General features: G+C 33.6%; 1 protein-coding gene and 1 pseudogene across 4 annotated transcripts; one reads left to right on the top strand and one right to left on the bottom strand.

Annotated features, from left to right (window-relative positions):
- Positions 1-576: 576 nt before the first annotated feature.
- On the top strand, positions 577-5,970 carry LOC107955273 (mitogen-activated protein kinase homolog MMK2-like). Of its 4 annotated transcripts, none has more exons than XM_041116522.1 (6): positions 577-758; positions 2,801-2,930; positions 3,551-3,688; positions 3,836-4,168; positions 4,763-4,946; positions 5,193-5,698. In XM_041116522.1, exons 1-6 carry the CDS (start codon positions 592-594, stop codon positions 5,363-5,365), a joined length of 1,125 nt encoding a protein of 374 aa, XP_040972456.1. In that variant the 5' UTR covers positions 577-591; the 3' UTR covers positions 5,366-5,698.
- On the bottom strand, positions 5,935-7,092 carry LOC107956312 (probable polygalacturonase; annotated as a pseudogene).
- Between the last annotated feature and the right edge of the window lie 11,937 nt (positions 7,093-19,029).

The raw sequence follows: 19,029 nt of genomic DNA on the forward strand, positions 1-19,029 counted from the left end.
CATTTTGTGAGAGAGGCAGAGTTGTGAAAGGAAATCAACTTGATCCATTGCTGCTCGGAGATTCAGCTTGCAGACATTTTGACCAAGTTATTGGCTGTCACTAAATTCGAGTATTTGAAGAAGTAAATTATAGTTATTGCTTTGTAACCAAGGAGGAGTGTTGAAAGGTAGTAACAATGCAGCAACATGCAAGTGACCAAGCAACACAGCTGTAGCATGCAAATGGCCATGGATACTTGCACAAGCAAGATTTGTTTTTTACCATGTAATTGAACTATATGGCATTTTTGCTTATTCAAACACAATGTTTTTGTTTTTTGATCTTTAGTTTCTGATTTAAACTCAACACAGCAGAAGGGGAGTAGGAGGAGCCATGTATTATGAAATGAAACTTTTTTCTTAACCTATCTTTTCTCTATTCTTTACTCATATTTCTCTCGGTTAATGGAGGGAGGGAGGGAGGGAGGGAGGAATGGAGGGAGGGGGGATTTTATATGGGTGCCGGCTTAGTTCGGTAAAATAGCCTTAGCTTTCTGATTTTAACTTTTATTACTGTAGAAAGTCTTTCTTTATTTTGGGTTGGAGTCGGGCATGTCAAGGGAGTCAAGCTATGGGCCAGGGGCTCACAGCATCAAAGGAATACCAACTCATGGTGGACGCTATGTTCTATACAACGTTTATGGTAACCACTTCGAAGTTTCCAGGAAATACCTACCTACTGTTCGCCCCGCCGGCCGTGGTGCTTTTGGTATTGTCTGGTAAGATCTTTTTTCTCCTGCTAACTTTGTTTCGGTTTAAGTTTCTAGTTTGATTCACTTCCTGTTTATTTCAATTTCTGGGTTTGTTTTAGGCTTAGTTTGGATGGGCGGTGTGTTTACCTCCGGTGAGGTTAAAAACAGCGGTGGCGGTGAGATTAGTTACTGTAGCGGTGAGATTAGAAACAATGGTGGAGTGTGTGTTTGGATTCAAACGCAGCTGTAGCGGTGAGATAAGAATAAAAAATGACTATTAAGGACATCAGATTAGAATTGATATATAATAGAAGTTTTAAATTATTTTACTTTTTTAAAATTATTAAAATATGTGAATTTATAAATTAAATTAATAAAATATTAAAATGTATCTTCCAATATTTTAATGAATTATATAATTAATTTAAATTATTTATTAGATAAAATGATAATTATTTTTAATTTCTTAAAGTTAAATATTTTTTATAACAATGATAAATATTATTTTCATAAATAGTAACATTATACTTAGATCAAATTTCGAAATATCTAAATAGATGATTTTTAATTAAAAAAATATAATAACATAAGACATAACAAGTTTCATTATTACTAGAAATTTTTAATTATAAATAATTTAAAATAATAAATAATTTTTAATTTTTAATTATAAAAAATACTTATTAAATTTAATATGAAGATTGTATATATTAAATTAATAATATTATTTGAAATTCTTAAATAGAAAATTAGATGTAAAAGGATAAAAGAAAAAGTAAAAAGCATGGATGAAAATGTACTTTCCATGTTTCAAATGGAGTTGCAAATTCTCACTGCATGTAGAACCTCTAGTGGCGCCACTGATACTACAGCATGATGAGAAGACTCCAATGCGGCAATGGGTAAAATCCAAACACCAATATCAGTGCGATTGATTTCAAAAAAATGGTCTAAACGCACTGAAACGGGAGATTTTTTTGTATCCAAAGGGAGCCTTAGTCTTAGAGCTTCAACATGATAGTTTTTCAAGAAGTCAATATGTGATCATTTTTCTTTTGCTAGATTTCAGTTTCATGATTAATAAGTTAGTTATTAGTATGAAATGAAAATTTTCTCTTAACCTATCTTTTCTCTATTCTCTACTCTTATTTCTCTTTGTTGCAATCATCGGTTAATGAGTGGGGGATTTTTTATATGGGTGCCGGCTTAGTTCGGTAAAATAGCCTTAGCTTTCTGATTTTAGCTGTTATTACTGTAGAAAGTCTTTCTTTATTTTGGGTTGGAGTCAGGCATGTCAATGGAGTCAAGCTATGGGCCAGGGGCTCACAGCATCAAAGGAATACCAACTCATGGTGGACGCTATGTTCTATACAACGTTTATGGTAACCACTTCGAAGTTTCCAGGAAATACCTACCTCCTGTTCGCCCCGCCGGCCGTGGTGCTTTTGGTATTGTCTGGTAAGATCTTTTTTCCCCTGCTAACTTTGTTTCGGTTTAAGTTTCTAGTTTGATTCACTTCCTGTTTATTTCAATCTCTGGGTTTGTTTTAGTCTTAGAGCTTCAACATGATAGTTTTTCAAGAAGTCAATATGTGATCAGTTTTCTTTTGTTAGATTTCAGTTTCATGATTAATAAGTTAGTTATTACTATGATCAAACAGGCTAGGTAGTCCCCCCCCCCGCGCCAACCCCCCTTTAAATTACAATTTTAGGTTTAGTGCACTGTAATCAAACTTAAGTATATTACCCGGACTGAGTGTTAGACAAGGGTATGTGGCTAATACAAGTATTTTGAGGACCATAATTTCATAGCCATGTCGTTGTTTATGGATACTAGAGGAAAATGAAAACTCTTGGTAATACAGTTTATAAAATGTATTTGGCAGTGTGATTGCTTTTGATGAAATTAAGCTGCCAAATTCTAGGGTTCCATTGAAGTGAATAACTTTAGGTTCCGGCTTTCAGGCTGAGAAGATTGAAAGAAAGTTAACATTCTGTTCATTTGACTTACTGTCTATTTTGTTAGTAACAATGTGAGGCTAAGATTTGATTTCCCTTTCTTTTTCTCAGTGCTGCTTTGAATTCAGAGACACGTGAGAAGGTTGCTATCAAGAAAATTGGTAATGCATTTGACAATAGGATTGATGCTGAAAGGACATTGCGAGAGATCAAGCTTCTTCGTCACATGGATCATGAGAATGTAAGTGCTGTTTTGGTTTCATAGTTCCCATGTTTAACTTTTTGATGGACGTTTCAATAATGTTGTTTTAGTCGTAGACTCCTAATTGTTAGGCTTCTTGCTTGTATAAGGTCAGGTTTCTATGGCTAAACAATATCTATATTTTGTCCCTATTTGTGTATTTAGAGGGATTTGGGCTAACCTTTCTGTTGATTTGAGTTCCTTGAGAAGATTATCTGTTAACCCTAAATTAACTTTTAACCTTTAAGGACAGGCTAATCTTATGATATTGTGCATGAACACTATTTTACCTTTTCATATTAGAAAGCACTATCTAACCAGGCTTCTCTTGAATCTTATAAAAATTCTTCTTATCAGTCTTTATATGCTTCAATGAAACTTGAGCACATTACATTTTGCCATGTGTATGACTATCAGAATTCCTTTTTCTGGCTTGGCTAATGCTTTTATCTTTGCAAGTTTACGGCCATGTTTTATGTTGGTTTCTTACTCTTAGGTTTGGTTAACAACGTTCCTTCACGTGTTGTATATGCATATTAATAATGGCATGAGACTACACTGAAGTAGTAATATCTGGTTGTGGAATTATAGTTTGATTGGTCAGTCCCTTTTTTCTTCAGGTGATTGCCATCAAAGACATCATACGGCCTCCGCAGAGGGAGAACTTTAATGATGTCTACATTGTTTATGAACTGGTGGACACTGATCTTCATCAAATCATACGATCTGACCAACAATTGACAGATGATCATTGTCGGGTTGGTATCAAAAGCATCCTCTCATTTAAATATATAACAGGATCTTCCTACTGTCTTTTGTCATATTTAGTTAGAAACATCAAATGATTTATGTTTAGCTGTCTGGAAGCTAGAACCATTGTTGATCATGCAGTTTCACTCTTGCAGTACTTTCTATATCAGATTTTACGAGGGCTTAAGTATGTACATTTAGCAAATGTATTGCATCGTGGTTTAAAGCCCAGCAATTTGCTTCTGAATGCTAATTGCAACCTTAAAATTGGGGATTTTGGGCTTGCAAGTACGACATCCGAAACTGACTTTATGACAGAATGTATAGTCACTTGTTGGTATCTGGCGCCAGAATTACTTCAAAATTGTTCCGAGTACACTGCTGCAGTTGATATTTGGTCGGTAGGTTGCATACTTGGTGAAATGATGACCAGGCAACCCATCTTCCCTGGAAGAGACTATGTGCATCAGTTGGGGCTTATCACAGAGGTATTTTACAGAATTTCTCACTAGAAACTACAAGAAACCTCTTTAGATTCTCTTTTAACACTGCATATTTGTCGAACTGTGAATATCTTTTACTTGCATACTACCATGCCATTTGGTATATGTTTTGGCCTGTTCCCCTTTGACCTATGGTTGTAAGATTCTGAGATGTATTTTGCTTCTTCGGTGAAACTGCATGATCTTGTATTTTAACAAGGTCAAACCAGCAATAGTCAGGGCCATCCAAGAAATGTTACCTCGGATCTGAACTAGTAGTTAAATGATTGAGCATATAGATTGTAAGGTCTAATACAAAATCAAAATCTCCAAGTAATGAGTATATGATTGTCTAAAAACTTGCTTTTTAACTCATTCTCCTCCTTTACCTTCGGTTTCAATTCTGTCAGATCGATATGGACTCTGCATTGACATCCTATCTTAATTTATTTGTGTTTTATTAGTGCTGGTATCCGATTGACAATTATGGCCTAAGAAACACTGTAGATATTTTTCCAAAGGTGTAGAGCAGTTTATTGTTTCGATAGAAGTTGAACAAAGTATGCTCAATTTCTACATGATTTCCTTTCTCTTGAATAGCTTATAGGTTCACCTGATGATTCCAGCCGTGGGTTCCTTCGAAGTGACAATTCCAGAAGATACGTTAGACAGCTTCCACAATACCCAAGGCAAAATTTTTCTGTTAGATTTCCTAACATGTCACCTGGTGCTGTTGATTTGCTAGAGAAGATGCTTATCTTTGATCCGCATAGGCGCATTACAGGTATAACTAGTTGCTGAATTCTTACATGTATTTCATAATTAAGATTCATATAGTTCTAAGCTTGTTTTAAGCACAAGTTGCTATGTTGTGTTAATTATTTTACCAGCATCGGACAATTTGCACGATTCTTATACTCAGAACTGAATCATCCCTTTCTTTATCCCACCCGTCGCTCGCCAATTTTCCTTCTCCACCACCCTAAGGCCCTTTCTTCATTTGCTGGCAACTTTTTATTGTTTATTGCAGTCGATGAAGCTCTATGTCACCCGTACTTGGCACCTCTTCATGACATCAATGAGGAGCCTGTATGCCCAAGGCCTTTCAGTTTTGATTTTGAGCAGCCATCTTTTACTGAAGAAAATATCAAGGAGCTCATCTATAGAGAATCTGTAAAATACAATCCAGACCCAATTCATTGAGGATCATTTGTTGTATAGTGTACCTAGTGCCTTGTGTTTGCTATAATATCATGTAGAGGCTCATCAGTCCATTTGTGCCTTGGTCTTGAATACCCGTGAACAGAATAATAGTTTATTCCACTTTCAATCCCTTGTTGCTCATCAGAGTGAGCTTTGACTCCTAGTTGGAGGCTTGTTAGAGAGATTAGTTAATCCGGCTGATGATGCTATTACCAGTTCATTCTATCTTGAGGAGTAAACCAGTAATATGCACGCCTGGAGCATGCATTTAAGTCAAAAGTCATGTAGGTTTTCCTTGGTACAGTAATATACAATAAGGCTTCATTGCACTGATCTGCTGATTCTATAACTTTCCAGTCTTATGATGAAACTTCTTTTCTTTTTTCTTTATTTGTATATATTGGTTACATCAAGCTGGCCCCTCCTGGAGTTCCTTCTGATTATGGTCTGTTAGCTATCTCGTTCAATTGGTGCTATCTGGTTTTGTTTTTCTTGAAGTAAGAAAGTTGTGTACAAAAATTGGTGTGTCTTATGCTGTGAATGGTGATTCTTGTGATGTTGGTATTACCATTTCTAATGCAATTTTACAGGGATAATCTATATAACTCATCACTGTATGAGAATGCATTTACTTTATTATAATATGATGCAACTTGTCATAAGATAATTATGAGAACCTTACATGTAACAACCGACTTAGGTTTTACTTTAATGGATTCAATCACATATGATTGACCCTATAGGTGCACGTTTTGAGCACCACTCTATCAATTGACAAAGGCTCGGCCGGAAAGTCGCAAGCTGTGATTTTCTTCTGTCCTTGATCAGGTAATAGGTCACATGGCCGAGGACTAACTCCACTTGTGATCCCCTCAACATCAGTGTAAGTCCATGGCACCTTCTTTGCTTTAGCTGCCATTCCAATTGTGACATTGGCTATGCAGATTTGAGTAAATGGATCACCCTCGATGCCTTCCAATCTGGCCGCCATCGACACGTTATGGGCCGTCTTTTATAACTGATCCCTTGAATCACTGGCAATGCATTGGAATCGAAGTGATTATCAGCATGTTTATAGTTCCCGCTCATCCAAAGCACCCATTTTATGGTGTGCAAAGACGATCTTTTCACGTAAATGTCTTCGGCTCTGACATTCTGGATTCTGCTCGACATCTTGCTTCCCAACGCGGTAGTGGCACTGTAAGGAGAAATGCATGTCAGCCTCCTGATGACCAACTGTTTGGTGGGCATCCCAAATGAAATCCCATATTCATCCCAACCACTCTTCACTGCTATATAGTCATCCCCTGAGACTCTGTAACTGTCCTCAATCCTAACATTGGTGCAAGAATCTGATCATTAAAACATGTTAGAAAAACAAATACTAACAAGAAGTTGACGACAATTTAATGTTCTGAAAAACATTGACAATTTAATGTTCTGAAAAACATTGCCGGGTTGTTTTTTTTTTGTTAATGCCTGGATTGATGCCATCAGTGTTAGGAGATTTGACAGGAGAGAGGATTGTAATGCCTTGTATAAGAATGTTGCTGCATTATTATTATCATCGTCGTCATCATCCTCATCAAATAAATAAAAACCAAGAATTAATCACGTTTCCCATGTCTTTTTTTTTCACGGGGAGGGATGAGATTGAAGATAGCATAAAATGGTTTACCTGCTATAAACTGGATTAGCATTCCATGATGGGGAGTTAAGAAGTACATAGACTCGATTAGGTAAGGCCGGGTGTATTTCAAGTTTCCCTTGTGGAATTTTTGCCACCAGAATGAACCTTGACCGTCGGTAGTACCATTGGCCGCTAAATCATTGACGGGAATGATGGGGGAATGATGGTGTGATTTTTTTTTTATTTGGTATAATTACACATTTAAACAATAATATTGAAATATTTTATCTATTTAATTTTAATTCTAAATAATACAATAAATTTAACTCTCTAAATTTACAAATTTAATCAATTTGAAACATGGAAAGACAACGACTGCATAATGATTTGTTTTTAAACCTTTGAATTTAGACATATTTTGAGACGTTTTAAAAGAAAAAAACTTCATTAGGACAGTGTTTAATGAAAATGGTCATGATTATAATCCAAAAAAGGAAAAGTGTAGCAATTTTCTTTCAAAAACTTTCACCACAAACAATTATGATCATTACTTTAATTGCACTATTTAATTTTTATAATTTATTAATTTAATCATTAATTTAGATACTAAAATTTTTTTGATAATAATAATTGGATAATTATTTGATACTCATAAGGTAGAATTTTTTTTAACTCCACAAGCATGATTAAGAAGTTGACAAGTGTCCTTAATTGATACTTAAAAAAAAGTTTTTTTCCTCACGTGTGTTGCACACTTAAAAAAGAAATAAATAAACAATATATAACGTATTTCATTTAAATAATATTTTATAAATCAAAGAAGTTGGAAAAGAAAGAGAAGAGAATAAATGGATAGACAAGTGACTTCGATCCTTAAGGGTTTTCCTTATGAGTGATGAGAATCGAGGGAGAAGAATAATGAATTATTGCGATCGAGGCAGGAAAAAACAATTGTGATGTAGACTAGTTAGTGATGAAGGGAAACAAAAGAGGCGACCTGTAGCAGCAACATTACTGCAAAAGGATGTAACGATCTGATTTGTAGTGGTGTCGAAAAATATGATTTCGGAACCCAATTTTCGTAAACAGAGTCCATAAATATAAAATAAGAATATTAACGAAGTTATTATGAGAATTTAATAATGTTCGGCTAAGTAATTTAACTGAGAAAATAGTTAATTAAAGCTTAGGGATTTAATTGTAAAAGTCCAATCGCTATTAAATTTTAATTAAGAAAAAGCTTGGGGACTTAGATAGCTATTATCCAAAAGACCAAAATGGTAAATAAACTAATATTAAATTATAGATAGTGGATGATGATGATTGTCCCACTTATTTTAAATTATAATTAAATTATGTATATTAATATGTTATTAAAACTAATTAAACTAGATTAAATTAATTAAGCTAAGTTAATTAAGGTATAAATGATATTGTAGTGGAAAGAAGGATGATAATCTTCATTTTCTTCCACTAGTTCTTGAAGAGAAAAAAAAAAGAAAAGAAAAAGCTTGAAACATCTTATTCATTTGACCATTGATTTTAATAAGGTAACCAAACTAAATTTCTTGAAAATTTTATAGATTAATGATCATTGGAACTTGATTTATCTAGTCCATGTATTAATTTGTTAAATTGTTAAGCTTTTAGCAAGTTGTCATTGTTGAAAAATTATTGATTTAGGCTTGAATTTGATAGATATTAAGCTTAGATTATGTTAATGACTAAATTGTAAAGTTAAATAAGCTTGTTAGTTAACTTTGTAACATTAGAGACCAAATTGAATAAAATTGAAAAACTACCATGAAATTATGTTAGGAATAGAAAGTATAGTGTTCCTAATGAAAGAATGTGAAATTCGATTTTGATCCAATGCTAAATATCGAAAGATAAACATATCTTGAGTATAGAGACTAAATTGAATAAAATACAAAACATGTGTGACTTTGTATTTGGATGTGGATTAAATGAAATATGATATTGTTTTATTTATTGAATGATTTATCATAGCGAAAGACGATGCTGGGCCGTCACGAGAGAAAGGAAATGCAAGAGTCGTTGATGAGTAGTTGAATTATCAGTTTGTACTTTCATGATTCGAGTAATATATAGACATACATGATTGTGGCAGTTTAGCTACTGAGGTAAGATGATTAATTTTCTTATAACTTGATTCGTGATTGGTGAAACTGAAAATTTAGAAATTGGACTAAATTGAATAAAATATAAATAAGTAAGATATAAATTGATAAATGCCTTATATTATGAATTGATAATAGAAATGATTGGAATAATGGAGTGGAATATGTGATGATATGAATTTGATCATAATAAGTTATATGAATTGATTTGGTTGACAATATTGAATGATATTGAATATTGGGAATTGGATTGAACTAAATATAGTATAAAAGAGTGTGATATTATTGATATATGATACGTGATATGAATTATGCTATATGATATTGAATATATATATATATATGACTTGATGATGAAATGAAATGAGGTTACCATATATGAATGGTTGATGCCCATGTGAACTTAGTAAAAGACTAGGATACAATTGGCATGCTAATAGGGTTATATGCATGTGTGTGTACGGGATAGTTGATAATGTGAAGATTATGATATGTTATTTCAAGATCTAGCATATGTTGCGGATCATCAAGTATTCAATATCTCTTCTGAGACCTTGGTATGGTGGAGGGATGTATTTGAATTGTAACACCCGGTTACCATTATTGACCCAGAATTTGGGCACAACTAGGATTAAATTGAAAAGACTAGTAAATTGTTGGACCCTGCTGGGAAATTTGAAAGTTTTGGTGACTAAATTGTGATTAATTGGATTTCAATTCCAGTTCAATTAGATTGGAACCGACTGGTTTCAAAGTAGGGGACAAAATTATTAAGAACGGGTGGTGGAAATTAGCCAAAGGAGTATATATATAGGCGTGAGTGGAGACAAAATTTTTACAATTTTGTTTATAAATCTTATCCTTTCTATATCATCATCTTCTCCAGACGTATTGAAAAAGAATGGGATACAGATGAAGAAAGCTCTACATGTTGCAGTAGAGGTATGAATTTAAGCTTGTTGGTGGAAAAATTGAGGAACTGCTGCTAGGAAAAAGGAGGCTCTAGCGATTCGGTCAAGCTAAATTGACAAGGATAAGGAAACAAGGTGAGTTTCTACACCTAACCTTCTAACTAATAAAATTGTGGTGTGATCTTGCTAGTTATGTACTGATTATTTTACAGTAGGTAGTTGTTGAAAGATTATCTGGCGCGATGGATTTATAACGGTAATTTGTATTCTATACATGATTATTGTGTCACCCCTAATTCGTCTCCATTACTGGGTTAAGATTACAAAATGTTACCAAGCAAAACAGGACATTTCACATCATTTCAAAACAGCTATTCAAATAATTTAAAAGCATACAACAAAACTCTAATAATTAAAACATCAATCACATGTAAACTAATATATATATAATTTAATTTCAAAACTCTAATAGGATCTAATTTTGAACTTCAAACATTTAGTAGTATTAAGTTTTAAAACCAAAATGAAAGTTCTGTAGTTGGTATCAATACCCAATTGATACCTTTTAGAAAAATTGATACCAAAATTCAATTCAATTTTCTTTGCGAAAAAATGGTATTGATATTTTATGAAAAAGTATCAATACTCAATTGAAAATCGATACCACTTTGGCATTCTGTTTTGTTAAAGTACTGTTCATTTGGTCAAGAATCGATACCAAATGCCAAAGTATTAATACTTTTCCCAATAGTGGTAACAATCTCATTTTAGCAAATTTAGTTCATACCAAAAAGTTATCTAACCAAAAAAGTCAATAATTTTATCTATTCAAACACCTAAATAACTAACCAATTTGCCATTCAAAGGCACCACAATCAAGAGTATTCATTCAAATAACTAAGTTATTAAAAACATTTAACATTAGCCGTCTATTCATAATTCAATCATCAACCAAATGACCAAATAAAAGTATGCATAAAAGCTTACCATACCAAAGCTCTAATATCATACCTTAACCTTAAATGTCCATTTAACCACAAACCATCTTAAATAAACATCCAAAACTAATCTTTGAACTAAATATAACCTTGCATAAAAACATTTAACATATTAACAACTTAAAAGCCTATATACATATATTACTTTTTCCACTTTATACTATAGATCTAATTAATACAATATGATATATATACCACACACTTCCTAAAAGAACTAAACTTGTAAAACACCTATCAACTATCCATATACAAAATTTTGCAACTTAAAGCAAGACATGTTTTAACATTCACATAACCACATCCTATACACATGCCACATTCCAAATAAAAAGTAAAGCTACCAAAATGGTTAGATAGTGTAAGCCTTTTGTCGATCCGTCCAGTCATTCTACAACTTTGACAACTACAAAAGACATGAGTTTAACAGATAAGCTTGGGAAGCTTAGTAGGTTCATAACTTAAATCATTAAAATCAACTTACCTTAATTGATATCAAAGTACAAAGAGATAAATTTACAATTCCTGATAACCAAATATACATTTGTAATTCACATTAGTTCTTGTTCACATAATAGCATAAGTCATGATAATTCTTTTATAAAAAAACTCAACAATTCCATAACATCTTTTCATCAATATAAATGTACTCATATAGATATATAAACAAGTAATTCATTGAACACTTGATGCTTTCTAATATCTTAGGTATGCATTAACATTTAGAACCACAAATCAACCATACTTTCCATTAACTTTTAACCCGATGAACTAAGTAACTCAACTTGGATACACTGGTAACTACATCACACCAGAGGAATCAGAGATGCAAAACAGGGGCACCGAAGTGTATACAGAGGCACTAAAATGCAAATTTTGTACAAGCGCACATACTAACCCTATTGGCATGCCAATCGTATCCTACGTGATTACCATGTTCAATTGGGCAATACACATAAATCCATTACTTTAATACATTCTCATCATATAGAGGCACTTCATCATTTCTGTACGTATATTATATCCTTAATACATTCTTATATATATAAATATACAACTCCAAACCAAACTACTATCGCTTCATTTCAATTTCATATAAATATCTAATGAAATTTCTCTTACATTCAATGACTAATTAGAAACAATTGTATATTTGCATTTGCATTTTTTACAATTTAGTCACTAAACTTAAAATCTCCCAATTTAGCAAAATTTTCCAAATACCCATACTTGCCAAATTTATTCCCATATGAGTACAACCCACAAGTATTCAAGATTCACAAGAATACTATGCAAATTTTAACATTTTATCAAATTAATCTTTAACTCAAAAACTAACAAAAACCATTTCATAAATAATCATAATTAACAACCAACAACTCCAACTCATCTTTTAGCATCAAAACATCAAGAATTCATCAATGGTGAAATTCAAAATTCCTAACAATTTCAAAAATGAAAGTGCAGGTTAGTTGGACCTAGTTGCAACGATCTTAAAAAATAAAAATACAAGAACGAGCTTAAAATGAACTTACATGTCACCCGAAACTTCACCGAATGCTCAAGCTAATATCTATGGCTTCTTTCTTTCTCCAATTTAGGTAAACACTAAGGGAAAAGATGATAGCCTAATTGTTTTATTTAATTTTCACCTAACTTAACTATTTACCATTTTGCCATTAAATAAACACTCAATTTACACTCCCAAAACTCATTAATCATCCACTATATATAAACACATGTCATATTTTCTATTTGGGTCTATAAGGTTCCATTCCCATAACTATTTAATACCTATTACTAATAAAACTAACTTTTGCAACCTTTACAATTTAGTCTTTTTTTAATTAATTAACAAACTAAACTTTAAAATTTCTTCACCAAAACTTAATACGCCTCTAATGTAACTCCATAAATATAAATGAAACAATAAAATACTACTTCACATATCAAAATTGTGGTCCCAAAACAATTGTTTTCGACACCACTAAAAAATGAGATATTATAATTATTGTATACATGGTATGAGAGGGAACCATACATAGGATAGAGAAAGCTAGGATTGGGAAAAAGTAGGAATTTCTATTTGATACCGCCATACGGTATTGCTAAGTGCAAACCGTAATGTGGGAAGCTCCAAGCCTTGAGGAGGGGACACTGCGGTGTTTGAGTATCAAGGTTGGGAATGATGTAACGGAGGAACAAATAGAAGAATAGGGAAATTGAAATTTTGTTAACATTCCGCCATTCGGGGCTACTGGGAGCAAAATGCGATGTGCGAAGCTTCGATCCTTGTAGGTGGGAACTTCAGTGTTTGAGTATCAAGGTAATACGTGGAACACATATTTTGGGATGACATCGTGACGACAATATTTAAGTTCTATAGCACATCACTGTAACAGCCCGTTTTCAGTGAAATTGAAACAGTGGTTTTGGGACCACAAATCTGAGGTCAAAATATTTATTTTATTATTATTTTAATGTATACATCATGTTAGTAGTGTCGTATAAAATTTCACTAAGAAATTTAATCATTTGCATGCTCAATTCGATAAAAATGACTAAATCGCATAAAGTGTAAAAGTTGAGTTCTATTAGTTAAAAGTGTCTAATAGCTATGGAATCTTAAAGTGGATGTTCTTATGTAGTAAATAGACCATTAATGAGATAATGGAGAATGTTGGCTAGGCATATTGAGTAAATTTTTAATTATTGAAAGGTTAATTAAGTAAATTAGTTAATAAACGTAAAATAAATAAAACCAAATTAAAGCTTTCTTCCTTATTTCTTTCTTCTACCGAAAATGGATGTTTAGGACAACCATGGAAGAAGCTTGTTTCGGCCAACTATAAATTGTCAATAGGTAAGTGATTTTTGATCCGTTTTTAATTATTTTTATGTTTTTAGAGTCGTTGTAGCTTAATCTAGCTAGCCCAGGGACTAATTTGCAAAAATTTTAAAAGTGTAGGGTTTTAACATTTCTGAATGTACATGTGTTTTGATGTTTGATGGTAAAAAATGGATGGTTGTTGTTAGATAAACAACATTTGTTAAGTGATTTTTGATAAAATTGTTAATTAGGGATTAAATTGAGAAATGTGAAAATTATGTGGTAAATGTGTGAAATAATGAAAATTTTGGGCAGTTATAAGTCTATATAGAATTCGGATAGTATGGGTTGAAATGGAATTTCATGATTTTTTCATTTTATGAGCTAGGGACTAAATTGCAAAGAAATCAAAATTTAAAAGGTAAAAGTGTAATTTTTCCATAATATAATTTTTGGGTTAAATTGAATAGAATGATATTTAAATAAATTAATTTTGATTATATATAGATCAAGAAAAGCAACGTTCGGATTTAGATCCGGGGAAAAACAAAATAGTGGATTGGTAGCTTGATTCTCTTCGTACAAATTCGAGATAAGTTCATACGTTAATAAGTATTAATGTAATTGTGTTTTGAATGCTTTATTATTGCAATATTGATGGATACGACTTCAAGGGAATGTTCGACAAAGATTTGGCGACGTGTGTAATCTCGGTTGAACCTTAGGAATATATAGGATACAAATGACATGTCATTAGGGGTTATTGTGTTTTGGGTGCTGGTCCGTACGTTCTATCAGTGGCTGAGTTTTTTGGCATGTGTTGTGGTTACTCGTCAGCTTGTGTGAGCAACATTGTGTAGCTACGTCTTGATCGTTAGCCTGTGTGAGCAGACCTGGTGATAGCTTGAGACGAGCATTTACATATGAGATATGAGATTGAGATGATTTCGACCATGTATTGGCAGTTAGGGTGCGAGATTCCCGAGTATCTGATATTATTCCAAATGGTTCAATGGGTACATTGATGGCATGAAAGAATAAGTGATTGATATGTATCATATCAGGTATGTATGTGAATCATATAAGCTTTGAGTTTATGAAACTTGTGAATTTCATATCTAACCTTGTGAACGAATATGTGATAGATTTGTGGATCAATATGAGTTATATTTTGTTATTTTGATCACTTAAATTGTGTTCATATGATAAGTTGAGTTTATTGCTATACGAACTTACTAAACTTATTAACTTACTCTGTTTACTTTTTCGTGTTTTGTAGTGATTTCAAAGCTTGCTTGGGTTGGGAGTTGTCGGAAATCTCATCACACTATCCAGTTGTCATTTTGGTACTTTTGAATTTGTGTATTTGGTTATATTGCATGTATAGATGTTGTGGTTAATATGGTTTATATGTTTGTAATGTTGATAGCCAATTGATTTGACTTGTAAATGATATATGTTTCTAGTTATGTGTTTAGCCATGCGATTTGGCTTATTTTGGTAAACTTGGTTATGTGTATATGTGTAAATGGCCTTTGATGTTTGGGTTACAATTACTATGTGAATGCCTTGTTGTGAATTGGTATTTTGAGTATAAAATGATTGAATTTGAGAATGTGGTATGCATGTTGATTTAGGCACAAAGTCTAATAGGTGAGTTTGATCATTTAGGTGATTCTTGGATGTGAAATTAGTATGAATTTGAATGGTTATTTGGGATGATTATGAGCATTTTGGTTGTTGGTATTGGTAGTGTAGCAGCTCGATTTTAGCTAAACCAGAACAGTGGTTTCGGAACCACAAATTTGAGGTCGAAAAATTTTTTTAATATTATTTTTGGTGTTTACAGCATGTGAATAACTATGTGTGAAAATTTCGTGATTTAATTTTATTGTTTGAATGTTAATTTGATAAAATGACTTAATCACATAAAATGTAAAAGTTGTGTTTTAATTGAATAAGTGTTGAATGCTATGTCTTAATAAATGTGAGGTTCTTATGATGTAATTAGACCATGGTTTTAATGAATGGACATAGATGGACATGAGATAGTGGAATTTTAATGTTATTACTAAGGTTAAATTAGTAATTAATGAAATGAAGGTTAATAAAATAAAACCAAACAAATTTGTGTCCATCTTTCCCTATTTCTTCCACCGAAAATGTATGTTAGAAAAGCCATGAATAGGGTTTGAGCATTTGGCCATGGTTAACCTTAATTGAGACCAAGAACGAAAGAAATCGGAATTAGATCGGGAAAAGTAGAAAGTGGTCGAATAGTCGTTTCAATCTGTTCATTCCCGTACGAGGTAAGTTCATATGCAAATGAATGTATTTAAATTGATTTAATCATGCTTATATGGTATTGAGGTATAATGAATGGCTATTGAAGATGAATATGTGAAATTGAGAAAGCATCGATAGTGTTACGATGTCTGAAAGTCCCGTACAAACCATAGGAATAGAATAAGATACATATGTCATGGCATAGGATTCCTAGATGTGATATCGTGTAAGACCATGTCTGAGACATTGGCACCGTATGTGATTTCGTGTAAGACCTTGTCTGGGACAGCGACATCGATATTTGATAACATGTAAGACCATATCTGGGATATGACATTGTACTAGCTTTACGATCTATCCTTGTATCCTTATCGTTTCCAAACAGTTCAATGGGTAATATTGAGAATGGAATGAAAATATGAATGAGTATCCGATTCAGGTACGTATGAAATGTATATGGTATTCAAGAATGAAAGGTGAGTATGGTTATAAATGATGACAAGTGAGTTAGATGTGAATTATGAAACTTGTGTATATGATTTGCTATGGATTCCATGGATAAATTGGCTTATAATTATCTTATGTGTTAAGTTTATTTGTATATGGCTTACTAAGCTTTTGAAAGCTTACTTTGTGTGTGTTTTTCATTGTTTTATAGATTATCGAAGCTACCGTGAGCTCGGGGATCGTCAAGGACCGTTGTCACACTATCAAAAGATATTTTGGTTTTTTTTTTGATGTTGTAAATATTAATGTATGGCATGTATAGGCTAGTGAGTTGATGATATGTTTTGTGTTAAGATTTTAGCCATGTGATTTGGCTTACTTTGGTTGGAAATGTTGATATGTATTTGGTCATTTAAGTTGGCCTAAATGATGTGTTTGATAAATTATTTTTGTGATGTATAAAATGCCATATGTATTGGCTTGTATTGGTATGATATGTGGTTGCCATTTTAGTAGGTTTTGTATCATAAAATAGATGATAAGATGATGAGTTTATGCATTTGGAACTTATGTAAGTTGTGATGATTTTGGCATAATGATTTGGTAGGTTTTGGTTGTGGAATTGGATAGCTGAAATGGTTGTGTATAGATGACATGATATGTGCATGAATTGGTACATTTGGTTGTTTATTTATGTGTTGTAATGGTGTTATATTGGTTGCTATGTGTGCTTGTGATTAGGGTGGCAAATTGGCTTTGCAAATATCCTATTTTTGTCCACACGGGCGTGTGTCTCAGCCGTGTGCGACACCCTTGGGGTACCCTTCGATTTAAAGTCAGTATACCCTACAGTTTTGACACTGTCTAGACACACGAGCGTGTCTACTGGCCATGTGTGGCACACGGGCTAGCATACGGGCGTGTCCTTGGCCGTGTGGTACAAGTCAGTATGTATGCCCTGTTCTCACACGGCTTACGCTACAGACGTGTCTGGTGGCTGTGTAAGGCGCATGGCCAATTCACATGGGCGTGTGACCTATGATTTCATGAAATTTTTCTAAGTGTTTGGAAACATTTATATGTGATCGGTTTAGTCCCGAACCACTTCTGAGCATATTTTAAGGTCTCATAGAGCCTTATAAGGGATGATGTGAGTGATTTGAATGAGTTTTATATTTGAATGCATAAATGAATATGTAATGTATGTGAATGATGTGAATTCAACGGTAATGCCTAATAACCCTATTCCGGCGACAGATACGGGTTAGGGGTGTTACAGGTAGTATATGATTTTAGCTTGAAATTGGTTGGTTATAAGTGCCTAATTATGCATTTGTTGTTTGTGCATTGTTGAACCTAAGTTGACAACACTTTAGGTGAGAAAGATGGCTTGGAAAATAGCTTATTTTTGTCCACACAGGCAAAGACACGAGCATGTGTCTCATCCGCGTGTGACACATGGTTTGGTGACACGGCTATGTGTCCCTTGGTACTTAATTATAAACCAAGTCAGTAGCTCCACACGGCCCAGCACACGGGCGTGTGACTTGGCCGTATGGCATAAGTCAGTATACCCTTCAGTTTTCACACGGCCTGACATACGGGCGTATGAGGCTATTTCGAAAGGTACACGGGCTAGTCACACGGGTGTGTTGTTGGCCGTGTGACCCAAGTCAGGGAGTTACATGGGGTAAGACACGGGCTGGGACATGGCCATGTGATCCCAGTTCGAATTTCCACACGACCTGTGGCATGGACGTGGCTTTAATTAGTAGGAGAATTGTAATTTGAATTGTTTGATTGTTTATGAGATTAGTCCAAAAATACTTCTTAACCTTATTCCAGCGACGAATACTGGTTAGGGGTGTTTCATTTATTGGTATCAAAGCTACGGTTTAGTCGATTCTCGAGCTAACGTAGCGTGTGTGAGTCTAGCTATATATGCCATATATAACCCGTGACAGTGTGAAATCTCCTAACAGTTTTAAATCATGTTTTCACATAGCAATGGATCCCAATTGAATAGTTGTTGATGATGTAGAAAGTAATGTGCCAGCATCTGTTCATGGAGCAGCATCGTCTGAATCGAGACCCGTATCTGAGAGTCAAGGAGGAGAGGCTAATGAAGCCTTTTCCCAAATGATGAGCGAATGGTTCGCTAAGTTTGTCCGAACGAATCCGGCTACTCAGCAACCTCTACCCCCACCTATTCCCCAACCGGTTCTCATAGCTTCTCAAGATTTAGAACCTTTGCATATGAGTAAGCCACCTGTGGATAAAATTTGAAAGTACGGGGCTGAAGAGTTTAGAGCTACAGTTGATGATGATCTTGAGAGAGACGAGTTTTGTCTTGAGAATACAATCCGAGTATTTCATGAAATGTCTTGTACACCAGTGGAATGTGTTAAATGTGTTGTATCATTT

The sequence above is a fragment of the Gossypium hirsutum genome, chromosome A07, assembly GCF_007990345.1.
Source record: "Gossypium hirsutum isolate 1008001.06 chromosome A07, Gossypium_hirsutum_v2.1, whole genome shotgun sequence".
NCBI lineage: Eukaryota > Viridiplantae > Streptophyta > Magnoliopsida > Malvales > Malvaceae > Gossypium > Gossypium hirsutum.

Bases quoted from the DNA above. Each gene is read 5' to 3' on its own strand.
- LOC107955273 (XM_041116522.1), top strand. From the start codon at position 592: ATGTCAAGGGAGTCAAGCTATGGGCCAGGGGCTCACAGCATCAAAGGA. The intron at 3,689-3,835 runs GTTGGTATCAAA...TCACTCTTGCAG, and splicing joins TGACAGATGATCATTGTCGG to TACTTTCTATATCAGATTTT. The intron at 4,947-5,192 runs GTATAACTAGTT...TGTTTATTGCAG, and splicing joins TCCGCATAGGCGCATTACAG to TCGATGAAGCTCTATGTCAC.